This window comes from Sus scrofa, chromosome 13 (assembly GCF_054392235.1).
Source record: "Sus scrofa isolate SSC_HxYL_T2T_F1_AM1 chromosome 13, Sscrofa_HxYL_maternal_Yorkshire_Landrace_v2.0, whole genome shotgun sequence".
In the NCBI taxonomy this organism is placed as follows: Eukaryota; Metazoa; Chordata; class Mammalia; order Artiodactyla; family Suidae; genus Sus; species Sus scrofa.
The window spans coordinates 113,815,695-113,835,908 of record NC_139395.1 but is presented as its reverse complement, the minus strand read 5'-3'; the positions used below and the strand labels follow the sequence as shown (position 1 = coordinate 113,835,908).

General features: G+C 38.1%; 1 protein-coding gene across 5 annotated transcripts in view; it reads right to left on the bottom strand.

The window, feature by feature from the left end:
- SCHIP1 (schwannomin interacting protein 1) overlaps positions 1–20,214 on the bottom strand; it is a 776,793-nt gene that overhangs the window by 546,368 nt on the left and 210,211 nt on the right. The window contains exon 1 of one of the 5 annotated variants that reach the window (XM_084990107.1): positions 18,682–19,351. The exons of the other annotated variants lie outside the window; for them this stretch is intronic. Within the exon in view, the coding sequence (XP_084846233.1) occupies positions 18,682–18,744 (63 nt within the window). The 5' untranslated portion in view covers positions 18,745–19,351. Of the gene's footprint in view, positions 1–18,681; positions 19,352–20,214 lie in introns of those variants that run through there. 5 annotated transcript variants of the gene reach the window in all.

The window sequence follows — 20,214 nt, the reverse complement described above, 5'->3', positions numbered from 1 at the left end:
AGGGGAAATACAAAAAGGTCTTTAAAATTAACTTTAACAAAATGCTCAGATAGCTGAATTCCAGTAAAGATGTGGCATGGGCCAAACAGGTTTATTTTAAAAGATTGAAGTTTGTTTTTTAGATTTTATTTCCTATGCCATTAGTCTCCTTCATGATTTCTGACACTTGCCTTTCAATGTTATAAGTCCTTTATAAACACACCTGTGTTGCTCTGAGTGTTAAATGTTCTAGCGGCTTTGAGTGCAGGCCTGGTCCAAAGAAAGACGACTGGGGCTCTGCAAGCAGTGACAGCCTGCCCATTTCTTCTTTTATTATTCTATCTGCAGCTAACTTAAATGGTCCCTAATAAATGCTCCCAGCATAAGCTATTGGCATGTTAAAATTACACAAGGGGAAGAAATCTTGGCAATTAAAAATTTTTTATGAATCTCTAAATTGTGTGCTGAATTGTCAACAGCAGTATCCTTAAGACAATGGGTGACATATTATTTGCTGCAAGAAATTTTGCAACAGGTATTTACAGCTCTAGGTCTATATGGGTGACTTGTGATAAAAGTTACCTGTGGCAAAAACAAGAGAAAAGGAGTTGTAGGAAATAGTCTGGGAAGTAGCAAGGTGAGCAGAGGCAAGAACCTTCTGGACTGTAGGGAAGAAAATTGGAAAAATTTTCTTTCAAGTAAACTGTAAACTATAGAATCATTTCTTCTGTGTTTGTTCATCCACTCAAGAAATATCTAGTGTGAGTCCACAATGTACACATGCCTGACACTCTTCTGGATGCTGGAGATACATCAGTGAACAAACCAGAAGAAAGTCCCTGCTCTCATGCAGCTTATGCTCTAGTGAGCAGAAGACAGGCAGTAAACAGGGAAACAAACATATCATAATGAGTCAGATGGGAAGGAAGGTTCTGAGGAAAATGCTGTATAAGACAGCGTTTGGGGATGGGGATGCTAATTTACAAAGAGTGCTCAGAAAGGTCACTGCCTAGGAAGCAAGTGATAGGAGAGCCGGGCCTTTGGCATCTGACAGTCCTGAGTTCAGATTCTGGTTCTAGCCCTTACCAACTGTGAGGGGTTTAACAAGTGACTTAACTTCCTTTAAAAATGAGAAAGGAGGAGTTCCCGTTGTGGCTCAGTGGTTAACGAATCTGACTAGGAACCATGAGGTTGCAGGTTCGATCTCTGGCCTTGCTCAGTGGGTTAAGGATCTGACGATGCCATGAGCTATGGTGTAGGTTGCAGACGCGGCTTGGATCCCGCGTTGCTGTGGCTCTGGCATAGGCCGGCAGCTACAGCTCCGATTCAACCCCTAGCCTGGGGACCTCCATATGCTGCGGGAGCAGCCCAAGAAATGGCAAAAAGACAAAAGACAAAAAAAAAAAAAAAAAAAGAGAAAGAAAATGTCTGTCTCAAAGCACCAAACCTGGTCCTTACCCTCCTCCCTCCTGTCTCAGGAAAGACATTATTTATTAGTGGAAATTGAAGTTTGGAGCAATGAAATATAACTTCAAACTGGAAGGAAAAGCAAACTTTGATAATATCTGAGGTTTCTACCCTCTTCACATTTAAACTTCATTTCACTTAGTATTTTTCCCCTGTCATTGACACACATAGGAAAAATATTAATTATGTATTAAGAAAGACTAAATATTAGTGAATTCAATTCAAAAAGTTTTATGGGATACCTTTATGTGTAAATATTGTGAGAGAAATACTAAGGTCAAAAGAACTACATCTGTCTCTAAAAGGAGAAATATAATCATGTAGAAACCTCCCTCAGTGTCCATGGGGGATTGCTTATAAGATCCCTGAGGATACCAAAATCTGTGGATGTTCAGGTTCCTTACATCAAATAGCATAACTTGCATATCATCTATGCATACCCTCTGGCATACTTTAAATCATCTCTAGATTACTTATATATCTAATACAATGTAAATACTATGTAAATAGTTGCTTGTGTAGTCAAGTTTTACTTTTTAGAACTTTGGGGAATCTTCTGTTTCTAACCTTTTCCATCCAAGGTTGGTCAAATCCATGGAAGCAGATCCCAAGGATATGGAGACCTGAGTGTATAGTTCTAACACAGGGCAGTGTCAACATGGCAATAAAGATGTTCAAAGCAAAGGTCACAAGGGTTGGGGGAGGGGTTAAAGTGCAATTTCTCAGAGGCTAAGAGGGGAGAAGTTGAAGTGGGTCTTGCCTGATGAGAGGAAGGATTCTCCAGGAGGAGACATCAGCAGGGACAAGAGAGGCTCCCTGCTGGAGGAGAAGGAGCCAAAGGGAAGACAGGACAGGACAAGAGAACAGAGGGTGCTGATGATGTTATTGTGAAATGAGCAAATCTTCCTGGTTGCTTTGTAATCAGAAATGTAACTGGAATGAGAACAAATTGGGTGTGGCTGTAAACTTCCTAACTGGTGCTTCTTTTTTATTTTATGTGGGATGTGACTTCTACCTTGAATCACTTAGGATAATAGAGACAGGCTAAAGATACATGCCATTTCTAGCTCCAAAGCCTGACTTCAGTTTACCTATCAGGAGGACACTCTGATAAGGTAAGATAAAGAGGACTTCCCCCTAGGAATGGTTTGGTTCTGATGCATTCCAAGATGCTTAGTAAGAGTATTCCTAATTCTTATGCCCCAGAAGGAAATAGGATGAAATACCTATGGAGACTGGGCAGTTTAAGTTACTAAATAGAGATTTGTTGCCACCCTAGATTTTCAATTGCAGTTTAAGATTCTACAATCTACTTCAGACTTCTCTGACAAAGACAGAAACTTGGTCTCTCTAATTTTCTCTCTTCCTTTTTTCTGAAAAGTCCCAACTTGATTCTATATGAAGGCTTTAAAATGTTTTGAAGGCGGAAATCTCAGTAGCAGAAAAATAACAGTAAATACATTTTGGCAGGATTTGAATAATTTCTCAACTTTCTGCAGCATATGCAGACAATAACCAAGTAAAATTATAAATCACAGTGTGCCACTTGAGAGTTTTGTTGAAAGAAAAATGTCATCTCAAATCTCAGTCAAAAGGTAGGCTATAAATAATACCTATACATTCTCAAGTTACAACTTCCAAAGTTGTTTCACCCTACAAAGGGGGATATTTTAAAAGCATATTGTTAGCAGTTCTACCTCATAAGAGCTCAAAATCCCAAATGAAGTTAATGACATCAGTGTTTGTCATTTACTGTTGATACAGAGATGGAACCAAGCAGACATTCTGCTTCTAGTAAGATAAAAGTAACCCATAGTTATTGTGTGCTTGTGGGTGTTGGAAGCATGCTACTTGCCCTAGTGCATGAAGCCATCAGCCCAAAGACCCTAATGAGCAACTCATCCAACCTCCTTATCCTAAAAAAGTGGAAACTGAGTTATAGAGTGGTAAAATACTTGTCTACCTTCTCCAACCCCAAGTTACCCATTCAAGACGGTTGATCACATAGTCCCCAAAACATGGCCCCTGGAGAGGACTGTCTTTGGCATTAGGGTGAACCCAACATCATCTAGTCCTGTAGTTTCTGACCTTGATTTCTAAGCATGTATCTAACTTTAATCTTTGTGTCATTTGATTCTTATAAGTACCTTGTATTACTTTAATTTTGCTCCAAAGAAAATAAGTAAATAATTATCTGAAAGAAGTTTCTATTTCCTTCTCACCTCCCTCCCCCCCCACACACACAGAAGGAGGGAGAGAGAGGATTATTTTCCATCCAATAACTATTGAGTCAAATTGTCCAAATGACATCCTGAGAATAATAGGCTTTCAAGAAAGCTCAGTAGCTAATTCAATATCCAGGACAACAAAGGAAAGGTGGTCTGGAGGGAAAAAGGACACATGCCTCTCTTATTTGTCTGAGATCCCGTCTGTATTAACCACCTGCTCTTTGCCTCATTTATAATTCTTCCAGACAGATCACTACTTGGCATTGTCAACAATGACTTATCAGAATTGCAGTGTTGTTTAAGATCACAGATTTGACTAGGCAAAGGCCAGAGCAAGAAACAAAATCGTAACTTCAATACCACCTTCTTGCCTCCATACAAACATCAGCATCCATCAAGGTGAATTAATGGAGCATATCTGGCTGCTCAGATAAATTCACAAAGGCCTAAGGATGCTCTTACATGGTCTCACCAGCCTTTTTTCAGAACATGGGGAACATGGTTGGGCAATAGATCTGAGGTCACTCTTTCTCTTAAGAGGCCATAACAAATGGTCTAACAAGGAGGGGACTTCAAAGGTAATGCTAAAATTTGTTGTAGCTCCTCTGGAAAGTATAGTGATGTAATATAGGCTATATCTGCAGAATATCAAGACAACCACTAAATCGGAACAATTATTTTAACTACTGGCTGATATGTGACCCTTACCAAAGACTGCTTAACACCTATTATTTTCAACTCATACAAAAGGGTACCGATTGTGAACATCAACTTATGGTGCTGAGATTACCACCAGATGAGATGGTTATCAAGACGATGCCCTTTTATTGGCAATCAACTCCAGAAAGGATAAAAGGGAGAGGCTATAGATAGGATGATAAAGTCTGCACATCCCAAGGAAGGTTGGTGCTCTTAGAATAGAGACCCTAATATATCCCAAGATTCCCTAAAATAAAGCCAAATTGGAATATGAGGCCAATATCCAGAAATCCCTGTATACGGTGTAATATACCAATAAGCAAATAATTAACAACAACAAAAAAAACCCAGAAAATATATATGCTGTTTTAGAGTAGATAGGTGTATGTTAAAAGATTATTTTAGTAATTTAACTAGCACTTAAACATGTGCCATGCATGGCTGAGAGCACCTGACAAACATGAACCCATCAGTTTTCATAATATTCCTACCATATTGAATGCTGAGTTCTACCCTCTGGGGTCCCACCTTCTCTTAGATTTTGTCACATTAATTCCCCCCTCTCTTGGTGGTTATTTGATGTCCCTTTAAAAGCACTGTAGTCTTATATTCTTTATATTGGATGACTATCAAACACAAAGGAGACATATCACTTATAACAAGGGATAAATATTTGTCTTGGTTGACTAGCCAAGACTCTATTTAATTTACTGGTTATTATTTCACTGTTCTTACTATTTTTTATGGAAAATATGAACATATGAAAATAAAGAATATAACAATAAACCATCATCATTCATCCTCAGATTGAATAAATATCAAATATCAAGATTTTCCTTGGAGTTCCCATTGTGGCTCAATTGGTTAAGGACCCAAAATTGCCTATGTGAAGATGTGGGTTTCAGGGGGTTAGGGATCCAGCATTCCGCAGCCAGCAGTGTAGCTTACAGATGTGGCTCAGATGTGGCATTGGTGTGGCTGTGACATGGGTCTAGCTGCAGCTCCAATACAGTCCCTAGCCTGGGAACTTCTGTATGCCACAGGTGTAGCCATAAAGAGGCAAAAAGACTTTCCTACACTCCATCTCTCTCTCTCTCTCCCACCCTCCTCTCTCCCTTTACCTTCCTTCCTCTCCCTGTCCCTAATTTACTTTAAGGAGAGTCCCAGACATCAGCTCATTTTACCCCTAGATTTTCAATATGCATCCCTAAAATAATATGGAGGTTTTTCTCAAATAATTTTGGTCTAGCTAGAATGTCATCATTGCACATTGCACAAAGTAGTAATACTTTGGCATCATCTAATACCTCATCCATACTCAAATTTTCCTGATTATCTCAGTATGTGTGAGTCAGGATTTAAATAAGGCTCATATACTCACTTGGCTGTTATGTCCTTTAGGTCTTATTTAATCTAGAGTAGATCCTTCTTTATTTTTCTTTTTTCAACCTATTGATTTATTAAAGAACCTGGGTCAGTTGTTTGGTAGAATATCACATATTCACAATTTTTTACTTGGCTTTCTTATGAGGTCACTTAACTAGTTTCCTCATCTGCCTACTTCTTGTAAATGGAAGTTTGCACAAAGACTTGACCAGACTTGGATTTTACTGTTTTTCACAGGAATATGTCATGGGTGGTGCTGTGTAATTTGGATTTAACTATGTCAAGAGGACATAGTTTCAATGATGCTAAGACAGATCAATCAGTGGGTTCAAGCAATGGCAGCCTGAAGTCTCCTTGGTATTATTACCCATCAACCTTTCATCCTGTGGTTTTGAAACTGAGCAGGGCCCTGTGGGGCTCCTGGGCACAAAAGCCTTTCTGTGTCCCCCATTTATTATTTTTAGGAAATGGACCTCATTCAGCTTCCATGGCTTTCTCTGAATTCCAAAGGACAGGTTCAGACAGGTGCTGATGGGAAAGGAAGGGGATACAGAGACAAGGGAGGAATGGTCAAGCAACAATAGTACAGCCTTAGGGCAGGATCCTGGTTGCCCCTCAAGAGATATACATAATGAGGCAGGCATCTTCTACACCTAAGAGAAAAGTTATATTCCTTATGCTTCTATTATAAATGAATAGTTTAAAATTGAACAGCTTGGAGCCCTGGTGCTTCTCCCTCGCTTAACTGAACCCTAAACACAATCACCTGTGAGCTAAAGATTAGGTACCCTGAGCACAGTCACCTGTGGGTTAAAGATTATAAGCATTTGATGTTTTTCAGGAACTCTCCTAGTTGGTACTAACTAACCTCCAATTAATATACCATTTTCTCAAGTACCGTTATTCTAAGAAAAGTCAAAATACCATAAAACAGAAGACCAAGATGAACACCAGGATCAGGCCAAGATCTCCTAACACCAGCTTCAATGTCTAAAATTCCTTGAAAGAAAGAAGAATGCATGTTTGCCCCAACCCTGATTCTTTTCTGAAACCCTGTTCTTCTCCTTTTGGACTATAAAACACCCTGCCATTCTTCCCCAAAGGAGGGCACAGTCTCTAAAGAATTAGTTTGTTGTGGCCTCCTTTGGCAAAGAAATAAAAGCTATATTTTCTCCTTCACCCAAAACTCTTGTCTCCACATTTCTATTTAGTACTGGTGGACAGAGGCCTAGTTTTGGCAACAGCTTCATTCATTCATGATCATTGCCTGAATCTGTTGTATCATTTGGATTATAAAATCATCATTTCCTAAATTATTTCAATCTTTCCATATTTATTTTGCGGAATTTTGTAAAGAAGAAATTTCCCTTATTATGTAGATTTATCTGGTTGTCCAAAAATATAGTTTATACTGAAAAACTGAATATATGCTTAATTCTTTCATATTAGTTATCTACTTTTAGAGTTGTTGCTCTAGTTACTGCAGTGGTGGCCAGGAATTTCTTTCTCTTTTTATAGTTTTATTATGACCCTATGGGCTTTTATGTATTTAGTCTGCTTCCAATAATTGTATTCATTATCCCTTTCATGCCCAAATTATTTCATCTTTGGTCAGTGGGAGCCTCTGTATCCTTTGACAACTCTACAGACCTTCATGTTCCCATTATCCACATATAGGTGATCATTTTTATTTTTGTTAGGTTGCTAAATTTATTTTTTAATTTCTTTTGGACAAATAAAAATATTCAGTACAGGTATTTATCACCACCCCCTCCTACTGTTCTTACACAAGAGGTAGTATACTATATCTGCCTCTTTCGCTGTTTTGTCAGGAATATACCCTGGAGATACTTCTTCCTAGTAAGTTAAAATCTTCTGCATTCTTTTAATTTTTATACAGGTATATAGTATTGCATAATGTGTTATCTTCCCTTTTCAGTTGTCTTTCAGTGGGAAGATTATTCTGAATTGCTGAGTCCCCATTGCCAAAGTCAACTTTCTCCTTCTTGAGTCTGCAAGTAAAACATTACTTTGGGAGTTCCCGTCATGGCGCAGTGGTTAATGAAACCGACTAGGAACCATGAGGTTGCGGGTTCGATCCCTGCCGTCACTCAGTGGGTTAAGGATCCGGCGTTGCCCTGAGCCGTGGTGTAGGTCGCAGACGTGGCTCGGATCCTGCGTTGCTGTGGCTCTGGCGTAGGCTGGCAGCTACAGCTCCGATTAGACTCCTAGCCTGGGAACCTCCATATGCCACGGGAGTGGCCCAAGAAATGGCAAAAAGACAAAAAAAAAAAAAAAAAAAAAAAAAAAAACTACTTTGATAAGCACAGCTCCATGCCCGTACTTGGTAGTAGGAAGCTACTATCCAGTGTGGCTTCTCTGGATGGTGGCAAGATCTTTTCTTATCCTATTGTCTGGCTCTCTGCTACTTTACTACAGAAAAGTATAAAAAAGACCACAGTCTGAGTGTGAATGCCACCAAGACTCTCCCTCTCTCTTTACCTCAAGAAATGTTTCCAAATAGAAATATGCCAGGGCCATTTTCTTCTTTCTTGATGTTTTATGGAGTTGTAGCATCTGATGGATTCTCTGATTTGTTCATTCAAGAAACATTTATTGAGCATATTAATAGGCCCTGGACTTACACAAAAATGAAATTAGGGAGTTCCCTCAGGGCTCAGTGGGTTAAAGATCTGGCAACATGATTGCTGTGGCTCTGGTTACTCCTATGACACAGGTTCAATCCTTGGCCTAGGAACTTCCATATATCATGGGTGCAGCAAAAAAAAAAAAAAAAAAAAAAGAAAAAGAAAGAAAAGAAAAGAAAAAGAAATTAGGCATGGTCCCTACCCTCACCAGGGACTAATGAGGGAAGACAAACAATAAACAGGTAAAACATATAAAATAACTAAAACAAATTGTGATAAATCATATGAAGGAAAAAGTGTAGTATGAGAGAATAATGGTAGTTGAGGAGGACTTCTAGAAAGAGCTTCCATTTAAGCTAATACTCAAATAATGAGGGGGGAGTTTACTTCTGTTTTGTATACAAGTTTACTTGTATCTGTTTTTTTAGATTCCACATATAAGTGATAGAATATGATATTTGCTTTTGTCTGGCTTACTTCACTTAGTATGATAATCTTAAGGTCTATCTACGGTGCTGCAAATGACATTATTTCATTCTTTTTATGTTTGAGTAATATTCAATTATATTTTGAACAATATATGTATCGTTCCCACGTAGGTTATCACAGAATATTGAGTAGAACTCCCTGTGCTAGACAACAGGGCCCCATTGACCATCCATCTCATATACAGTAGTGTGAATACGCCAATCCCAAATTCCCAATCCATCCCTCTCCTACACCATTCCCATTTGGTAACTATACGTATGTTTTAAAAGTCTGTGAGTCTTTTTTGGTTTGGTAAATAAGTTCATTTGTAACCTTTTTTCTTAGATTCCACATATAAGTGATATTTGTCTTTGTCTAACTTACTTCACTTAGTATGATAATCTCTAAATCCATCCATGTTTCTGCAAATGGCATTATTTCATTCTTTTCTATGGCTGAGTATTATTTCATTGTATACACATACCATATCTTCTTTACTCACTTTTCTGTTGATAGACATTAGGTCACTTCCATGTCCTAGCTATTGTAAATAGGGCTACAGTGAACATTGGGGTGCATGTATCTTTTCAAATAATTTTTTTTTCTGGATATATTCCCAGTAGTGGGATTGCTGGATCATATGTAGTTCCATTTTTAGTTTTTTGAGGACCTTCCATACTGTATACAACATCTCAAACTGACTGTCTATTGATGGACACCTGGGTTGTTTCCATGTTTGGCTATTGTAAATAGTGTTGCTATGAATATTGTGGTGAATGAATCTTTTCAAATTAAGAGTTTTTGTTTTTTTTCCAGATATATACCCTGCAATGGGATTGCAGGTCAGACAGCAATTCACCAAAATATTAGTAATGGTGGTAGAGACTACAGGGTTAAAGGCGAGGGATATTTTAAAAATTTTGTATATATTTTCTAAAATTAGCATAAATGCATATTATAGAAGCAAATAAGCATTGCTATAAAATGAACATAAAATTTTATAATGTAATTTAGAATCACTGTCATTCAAAATATATTTATTGAAAAAGAAAGTAACCTGTCATTGTTGGTAGATTTCATTTGTGTAGCAGCCACATTTCCTAACAGTTTTAGATGAACTAGTGGCCACTAGACAAACTAACTGCTTAAAATGCAAGCAGCTTTCTACTTCTAAAGCTTAGGTTTATGTTTCTTTATGAAGATGTAAGACCTATTTCCTAAGATTAAGTAGGTTCAAGATTTTTGGCTCTTAACACTGAACAATTACTATTAACAACTACTACTTTAATAAATGGATGGTATAGTATTGCTTTTAAAATATACATAAATGGAGTTCCCATTGTGGCACAGCAGAAATGAACCCAACTAGTATCCATGAGGACACGGGTTCAATCCCTGGCCTCACTCAGTGGGTCAAGGATCCAGCATTGCCGTGAGCTGTGGTGTAGATCACAGAAATGGCTCAGATCTGGAGTTGCTGTGGCTGTGGTGAAGTCCAGCAGCTCCAGCTCTGATTTGACCCCTGGCCTGGAAACTTCTTTATGCCACAGGTGTGGGCCTAGAAAAGCCAAATAAAATGAAATAAAAAATAAATAAAATATACACAAATATGTACTCTAGCCACATATGTGGAAGCCTGTGTATTTGAAAATGAATCTGGTCCAATTAAAGGAAACAATTTACAACCTTCCCATGAAATTAAGATCACAAAACTTAAACTTCAATCACATGAACAAATGCTTCCCTGGATCCCGACAAGTTTTCCTGCCTTTCTTTTCCTTCCAAAACCATTAAAACGAAGTTCCAAAAGTATGTACTTCCCTCTACTTCTCATTAGCCCACTCCAATTTAGTTGGCAAATGTTACATTTGCATAACTGATAGTTCTCTTTCAAAGAGGACTGTGACGTGGGTGAATTTGAAAGGTCTAAGAAAGGTTCTGTGAGCTTCAATAAGGTCCATCTGACCACTCATATAGAAGCTGCCCAGCCACAAATGGCCTGCGTGTCAGACAGGGAGCTGCCTTCACACGTGCATATGCAGAACACTCCTCCCTCATCCCTCTTCTGCTGGCAAAAGTCAGAGGTGCTGTTCCAAGTGTGAAATGTGGGCAAGAGCAGCCATCTACAGAGTGTGCATTGCTTTTTTGTGTCTGTTGGTGGCACATTGGAAAATGGGTCTGGCACAGCTCATCCTTCACAAATGCTTAATGCCATCCCTGGGGACAGGAATATCACGAGCGCAGAAAAACACAGCTTTTAGCTGCTTGGTACTGAAAATTTCAGGCAAAATTCCAAAAGCCCTCAAAGCTAATGTCGAATTGACAAAGTGCCAGAAACCTCTCTGGCATTAAATTTCCACTCTTTATTTTCTCCCTTCAGGTGAACAGCTTGTGAAAATAATAATGTGATAATGCCACCCTGTGTTCCAAATATCTCGAAGCACCATCTTGTTAAGCCTCTCGGCGTCCCTTTGAGACTAATGGGAATTGAGCCGACTTATTCATTTTACAGATGAGAAAACCCCATAGGAGATGGGTCAAATGTCTGGGCGATGGCCATACAGATTTATCACATAGGTCCCAGGTCTGAATTGAGTTCTCAAAACAATGTCAAGTGTTGTAAGAAAGGGCCTGAAAAGTGAGCACCAAAAAGGGCCAAAGCAAGTTTCACATAGGATGCTGGGTGGGCTGGGGTAATAAACTGGCAAAAGAGATTGAAGCATATCCCAGGAGGAGCAACAAGGCATAGTCTAAGCATAGCAATAAGGCGTAGTCTAGGCATGCGGCCAACTGGAATCAGTGAGAACTGGCGTGGGTCATCAGTTGATCTAATGTGGCTTGAGGGGCATCTTAAAACAGCAGGCACGGTATATTTCTGTCGTTTTTGTTTAGTGCATCTGAGCCCCCAGCCTATAGTTACAGATCCTGCTGTTATGGGAGTTATAGCAAGGAACAGGACTCTACCCCGCATGATAAAAGTAACTTCCCTTCTTTGCATCCTAGCAATCTGGCTTTGAACACATGATCTAAACCAGTCAATGGGATGGCTCTGTTAACGACTCTGAATCTGGAGGAAGTGTGTCAGAGAAGCAAGGCACATTTTAGAGCTCCTTGTGACTACTGCATTAACATCGCATGAAGCCAGCAGCACTCCAACAATGCTGTCCCTTGGGTGTCCCTTTGATTGGAGATCTGGCCAACCAATTTCCCTTAGTGCCTCTTTGTCTCCTGAGCCTGATTCTCCAGCTTTTCTGTTAATTTGAGTAGATAGCTGATATCTTTCTAATAAATTAATTTTTAGATGAAATTAACTACAGTCAGATTCTTTAGTTTGCAACCTAGAAGTCTGAAATGGGCAATGGCCAAGGCTGCAGAGAAGTTAACATTAAGAAGAACTAGTGGCATATGTCAACATTATAGCAACAGGAACTAGAGGTTTGGAGGCAGAATTCCTCCCAGGTATGGCAGAGAGTACTAAGTGATCTAAAATCCATTTTCTTGTCTTATTGTTTCCTGTAGGACTCTATTTCCATATCTCTCTTGCAGTTAGGTATGGCATGTGATTGAATTCAGAAAAAAGAATGCAAACTGAGTGATATGTGTCTCTTTCAGACCTGGCCCACTAAAACCTTATTTCTACTTATACTGTTTCATTTCCTTTTCCTTCCTGGATTGTTTTAACTTTTTTTTTTCTCTTTTTCAGCCACCCCCAAGGCATATGGAAATTCCTGGGCCAGGGATTGAATCTGAGCCAGAGCTGGACTATGCCACAGCTGAAGCAACACTAGATCCTTAACCCACTATGCCTGGGATCGAACTGGTGCCTCCACAGAATGACTAAATGAAGGAAGGTCATCTCACTTGGTGTCTAGTCAAATTCAATGCCTTTGAGCAAGTCATGTATTTACCCATTTTTATTTTTTGCTGGGATAACAAGGAATATAAATACAGGCATCATATCTTGACTTCAGTATGAATATGAAGATTTTTTCTGATAGCTCTGTAGAGAAGATAACTGCTGATACCTAGTTAAGGAATAAAAGTCTGTTGTGTTTGAGCTACTATACTTATGCGGATCTACTTATGACAACATAGCCTAAATATACAATGTGTAGGACAAACCCAGTTATTCAAAGATAGATTCAAATTCAGAGCAGCACCAGCAGCAAGGCCGACTTGATGTTGAGTCCATGAATTAATGGTCTACAGCTTTGGAATTTCTTCCAATTAGGAAAAATGCAGATAACAACTGGGAAAGAATCTCTAAGTGTTCATTATACAGCTACAGCTACACAGGTTGAAAGGATGCAGGCAAAAAAGCTCATTAGGGATTTGACAATCCTGAATAGAATCATGGCATTTACTAGAGATCAATAAATACTAAATTTTTGTTTCTTTTTCATGCATTTAAGTATCTCCATGCTAGAGATAATGAAATAATATAACTCTGGTTCTCCTTTTACCCCTTTAACCTAGGTTTTCCTTATCAAATAGATTCAAGTGATACATTTTACTCTTCCTCTTGGGTCTTTTTTCCATCCTTTTAATTTTAACTCATTTCCCAATCTTACACTTTCTTACTTCCTCCTAAGCTGGTGGTTTCTTGGTGACTCAGACAGACTTGGGTGATCAGTGCTTAGAATCACACAGTACCTTGAGTATGCACCTAATGCTTGTTGAATGAAGAAATTATTCTTGTTTTCTCTCTCTCTGTTTTGTTTTTTAGGGCTGCACCAGCAGCATATGGAGGTTCCCTGGCTAGGAGTCAAATCAGAACTACATCTGTCGGCCTATGCCACAGCCACAGTAACGGTGGATCTGAGCTGTGTTTGCAACCTGACCTACACCACAGCTCATGGCAATGCTGGATCCTTAACCCACTGAGTGAGGCCAGGGATCGAACTCACAACTCGTCGGATTTGTTTTCCCTATGCCACAACAGGAACTCCTTGTTGTTTGTTTGTTTGTTTGTTTGTTGTCTTTTTGCCATTTCTTGGGCCGCTCCCACGGCATATGGAGTTTTCCCAGGCTAGGGGTCGAATCAGAGGTGTAGACACCGGCCTACATCAGAGCCACAGCAATGTGGGATCTGAGCCGCGTCTGTGACCTACATCACAGGTCACGGCAACGCCAGATCCTTAACCCACTGAGCAAGGCCAGGGATTGAACCCACAACCTCATGGTTCCTAGTCAGATTTGTTAACCACTGCACCACGACGGGAACTCCTTGTTTTCTCTTTTTAATGAGAAAACATTACATTAGTGTTCCCTCTCCATGCTCAAGATGAGAGATACCTTAGAGATAAACTAGTCACTACGGACCCCCACTCACACACTCTCCCACTATATAGAGTCAGTACACTTCTATAGTATCTCTGATGCCCATTCAGTCTGTGCACACATATTACTGGTGTTAAGAAGCTTATTACTTTATGAGAAAGCCTATGCCATTGAATGATAGCTCCAAAGTTTAAAAAGTTGTTCTCAGTTTAAATAAATAAGAACTCTACAGTACTTGTACTGACTGCTCAGCACTGGGGTTCCTTGGTGATCACATGTCCTAGTAGAAATTCCCTTTCTTGGAAATAAGAAAAATCTGGTTTCTAGCTTCACTTTTCCAGCTGACCAGCTAGCTAACCTTACGTAAACTGCTTCTCCTCTCCTGCATGAAACATCCTCAGCTATGAACTAAGAGGTAAGAAAAATACTATACTTAAGATCATTGATAAAATAATGCTCATAACAGAAACCTACTACCCACCACTAGACACTTTCCTCAGACCAGTTCTGATTCATTAGTTAACACAATGTTAGTACAGATATTTAACCAGCCAAAATTGTACAGAGCTGAATTATTATTCCATCCATAATTATTTATCTTCTCCACAGATATATCAGAAAAAATCTTCATAGTCATACTGAAGACAAAATGACTATATTTATAGTCCTTGTAATCCCAACAAAAATTAAAAATGGGTAAATATGTGTGACTTACTCTAAAGCATTGAAGCTTGACCTTATTTATTTATTTATTTATTTATTTATTTATTTATTTATTTATTTTGTCTTTTTAGGGCTGCACCCACGGCATACAGAAGTTTCCGGGCTAGGGGTAGCAACAGACCTGGAGCCACCGGACTACACCACAGCCACAGTAACAGCAACGTAGGATCCAAGCCGAGTCTGTGACCTACACCACAGCTCATGGCAATACCAGATCCTTAACCCGCTGAGAGAGGCCAGGGATCGAAGCCACATCCTCATGGATACTAGTCAGGTTCATTAACAACTGAGCCACGACAGGAACTCCTTGACATTCTTTCTATGTTCAAATCACTAGGCTGAGTCATCTTTGACCAGTTCTTAAAATACGAAGATCCTTATTAAGTCATGGATAGTCCAAGGACATGTTCTCCATGCCAACACTATGATCTGCCCAGGACAGTTCCACTCATTCCAATGCACCTGAAATGAAACACCAGGTGAAAAGATGTTTCTTTCCTGCCACTGTGGTGCACAGGGATCAGACATCAAGCATCAAAACAGCATCCTGGAGAAGGATGCTTCTGAGGTAACTGCAGAATGTCGAATTCAAAGTGAGTTTTCCATCAACATGGGTCTTATTACTGGAGTCAGGTGCTGTGTAATGTACTGTGTCAAGTGTGTAAGTGCAGATTAGATGGTGTCAAAGGCACAAGTAAGATGAGAATCAGGAACACAGGATAAATTAGGCAAGATGGAAGTGGCCTGAATCCACCCCAGTGACTGGCTGCCTGGATATGTTTTACATGCTCTGGCTTGAGTTTACTCATGGGAGGGAGCCAGATTCAGATAGAGAGACTGGAATTTGAAAAACTAGTTAAAACAAGAAAAGCATGGTGCAGACTATTTCTCTGGAGGATATTTCTTGACTTTCAGCTTTTCTTAGAAAGTTTCTAATCTCTGTTTAGTTTTCTGAAAGGGTTCAGATTACTCCCTAGTTTCTAGCAATATTCAATAAAAATCTCAAATCAGTTAGGTCATATCTATTTAGGCCCAACATGTATGATAAAGTAGGAATGTCCCTTGTGAGTGTAATAGGGAGAGGGAAGGAACATTAACAATAAAACATGGTAACTAAGAATAAAAATCACATGATGGAAATCTCCATGCAGAAGGATCAAGCCAGGTGACTCTAGGAGGCTGGAGAACTGCCCTTAGGCACCGGATCTCACCTGAGCCCTACCCATAAGCTAGAAACACACAAAATAAGCCTAGACTCTATTTGGAACTTGTCAAGGCTCTACTCCACTGAAACAATCCCAAGAATAACCATTTCGCTCTAAGAAGCTACGCTTTGGGACCTTCCTATAACACATTCTACTTTCAGCCTTTCCTCTACTGAAACTGGCCCTGATGGGATTGTAGCTGGAAGAGTAGCTTTTGGTTGGAAGCCATGATGGAGACATGCAGCAGAAATGAGTCTGTGGGTACCTTGGATGAAAGAACTATTTCACAAAACCAACTTTTCTTCCAGTGCCAAAAAAAATGTTATAATCAGCAGTAAGAACCACACCTGTCACTCAGCTCCCTCTATGTTCAGCCGCCTTGCAAAACATATTAACTAGAATGGTTTTTATTAAGTAAATAGGCCTTTAAATCCTTAATAGCCAAAGGTTACAAAGCCTTTGCAAGGGTGGGTGGACCACAAAAGAGATTCATGAGCATGTTTTTACATTGGCAAGAAAAGCAAAATGTCAATCAGCTAAATTTAAGATTGTTCACACACATCTGCTACCACCAGAATGTTATGAGGAAGAAGGAGAAGGAGAAGGAAGGAAGGAAGGGAGAGAGAGAGAGAGAAACAGAGAGAAATGTGAATAGTTCACAGTCTTAATGGCTCAAGATATTTTTGTATTGTTCAGATGACTCATGCTATTTCAACAATGATTGAAAGGTTATCAAAGCAGAAGCCAAAACATGTTTGGGGTCTGTCATGTAGCAACAATTTTTGGTTAAATAAATACACAGACAACCATATCTCAACTAGAAAATGTATATGTTAGATAGCTGTTGTTATAAATATATCACTAAAATGTGTGCAAAAAAGCAAGAAATATAAAATGCTACACTTCAGACAATATCATAAGTAAATCACATCCCTGAGAGACAGAAACAAAGACAAAGATTGCTAGAAAATACATATCTGAATCAGGTACATTTCCTCCCATTTCAGAACATAAAACAGAAGCATTTTATGACATGAGCCTCAAATCCCATAAATTAGAATGTTGCAGTCTAATCAACTAGAGTGATTTGTCCAAAGTCTATCACCAGCAAGAAATGGATACAGTTTATCATAAAGGAACAATCAAAGTTTTAAAATCACAGAAGTGTGCTCAAAAGTGTGTGAAAGGCTCTACCTATTCATCTCAAAAATCAAAGCATAATTATAAAATTCAGGGAAATGAAACTAAAAGAACTGGAATCATAAATCTACCTTTACTTCTTTTCAAAATGGATTTTTTAAAAATATTGACATCAGTTAAAGAAATAATGAGAGGATCTATTAAGCAAAGCTGACAAAAATATGCAACAAGAGCTCAATATAAACTTAAGTCACAGCCTCCAAAATATTGCATCAAATACACTGTCAAAATGTAAGTGATGTAAGTGCCATTTATCCAAAAATCAAATGACAAATTACTAAAGAGTTAAGAAGCAACTAAGAAAGAATTTGTTATATCTGAATTAGGGGCTTAGCTCAGAAAATTGCATTTGCAAAGGTTCTAACATGTGAGGAGAACTATTGAGGGAAATAAATTCCATATTACAATAATATAAAAAGATGGTTTTATTAGACTTTAAAATAAATGGTTCAGCATAAATAAATGTTCAAAACCTCGCTTAACTGGCCTGAGAAAAGATAATTATTTATTAAATTACTTTTTATGACACTCTGTTCTCTTAGACAAATTCGAATAGTTAAAATATCTATGGGAGACATTCTTCATAACAATTCAAAGTATAATTTCTTCATTGGCTGTGTGATATAACAGTGTCATTGAACTACATCTTTGTTTTATGGAGGGTGTTCTAAAATATTTTGGGTAAATCATTTTTAAAATTTCTGGTTTAAACAGTTATATTGGACCACTTTGAAACAAATTAAATATTTCCAATGATGCCTAAAAGTACCTCTTCAATGGCTCATATTTAATCATTTATAAAGGGACCTTCCCTTTCCACGTACTAAAGGCTTTTACTGTATATATCTTATATGAGTAAATTTAAGTTTTCATAAGTCATCAAATATCCTCTATGTGTGCCAACGTTAAGGTACCTAGATATTTTCTCTTTTAGTAATTTAAGCATAATCTTCAATTTAAAAGTTTAAAAACTATCCTTTCAAATGAACACATATCAGAAACTACTTCCCAAAGAGAGCCTTGTATTTGCAAAAGGCAACAAACTGTACAATTGGAACTATCTAAATGAGTGTATAAAAATGCTATCCAAAGTAACTGTTTTGTCTAACTGCAATGTAATTAATTTGTGGTAAATTAAAATGAAAACTTAGATTATCAAAATGCAAAGCACCAAACATTTATATACCCCAACTAATGCAATGAGAAAGTACTTTTTCAAATTAACATATTAACTTTCTAATATAATATTTTTAATGGTTAATCCTGAATTTGAAATTTAATGAAGCCCTTCACTTTTCATAGCTTAAATTTAAACCAGCTCCGAGTTTAGAGTTTCCTCTCTTCCTATGTAAAAATGCAATAGACCTAAAATAGATGACAGACATTTGGAAAACTTACACCGTCAGACGGCTTGCCCTGGTCACAGTCCCAAGTTGTTGCTTGCTGCCCAGACCTCTCCATGGTGCTGAAGAGTTACTTTTGCCCATTTGAGAGGAAATAGTTGTTTATTTGAACTGGCTCTACAGGAAATCCATGAAGAGCTATCTGTGTTAGCAAGTGAAGTTGTCTGAAGAATTTCTGTAACACATACTACAAAGGAGATGCTTTGCCCTTCAGTTATCAACCACGATGCTCAAGCAGCTCACAGAAGATTTTGGAGCAGAAATCTTGAAGTATTGACAAAAAAGAGAGAGAGCTCTTTGGGAGATGAAGTTTGCTGATTTTTGTCAGTGATCTTCAAATTGGAAGAAGAAAAAAAAAAACAAAAACAAAAAAACCACCACAGGGACTATAAGGCTACCCAGAGAATAAAGGATTCCAGAAAAGTTCTTGATCTTAGTGCAGAAAACAAGCTCCCATTAGTCCAAAAAAGCCAATTCACTTCATTAAATCGTTGCATCTATTTTCTGATTTAAAAAACAATAAAATGAAATAAAGCTCAGAATTCCACAAGGCACTGCACTCACTATGTAAACAGGTATGCTTCACTCTAGCCCCAGCCTCCGTCTGCTGAAGATTATCACAGCAGAAATCAGGCTCTTGTGGCTTTCACAGATTATCTCTTTCTGAGGCTGAAACGTATAAAGAGCCACATGACACCCAATGATGTCATCTCTAAAGCAGGTCACAGTTGCTGCTGTATGTAGATGAAGTCCTTCTAGTGAAGTGTTTGGCATAGTGATTTTCTTGAAAATCTACTTGCATTAAATAGTGTGGTCGTCTATCAATATACTTAACCCTATCAATACAGTACCATGAGGAGAAAATCAACTTATTCCTCAGATGTGAAGCAGAATTTCTGTTTAAGATCAGCTTCTGGAGCTGCTTTAGGAAATGAATAGTAGTAATTAACTCATGGTGAATATTGGAAAGAAGGGGTTTCTCCTCACATGGCTGTGATGTGAACTTGAGGAATCTATTCTATGTAGAGACATAGAATCTTCTAAAACATCTCTCAGAAATTTTAGCAAGTTAAAAAGACATTTTTTAACATAAATCCATGCACATTATAAAGTGAAATTTAAGGCAACTGTTTTCAACTCTAGACAACATTTTACTTAATGGAATTTAAGAATGTTTTATAGACAAAAAAAAATTTACTAACCCTATCTCTGAAAGGACTTGAGTATATGTTTTCAAAAATTGGTAGGAAACTTCTTTTCCTCATTATATCTAAGTGTTTTTCAGCTCTGAATAAAGTAAAAAAAATTATAACTAATTTTACAAGTAACTTGTAATAAATAGTATACACAGACATTATTTCAAAGAATTATAATAATGAAAATATCCATTTCCATTCTGTGTAATGCATTTTCCTCTTTCTCAACTATGTAGTCACACATTATAATTTAGGATTTTCAGTCATAGTTGACATTCTTATCAGCTAATAGTGAAATCATTTAATCTCTTTTCACCCCAAATAAAAATCCT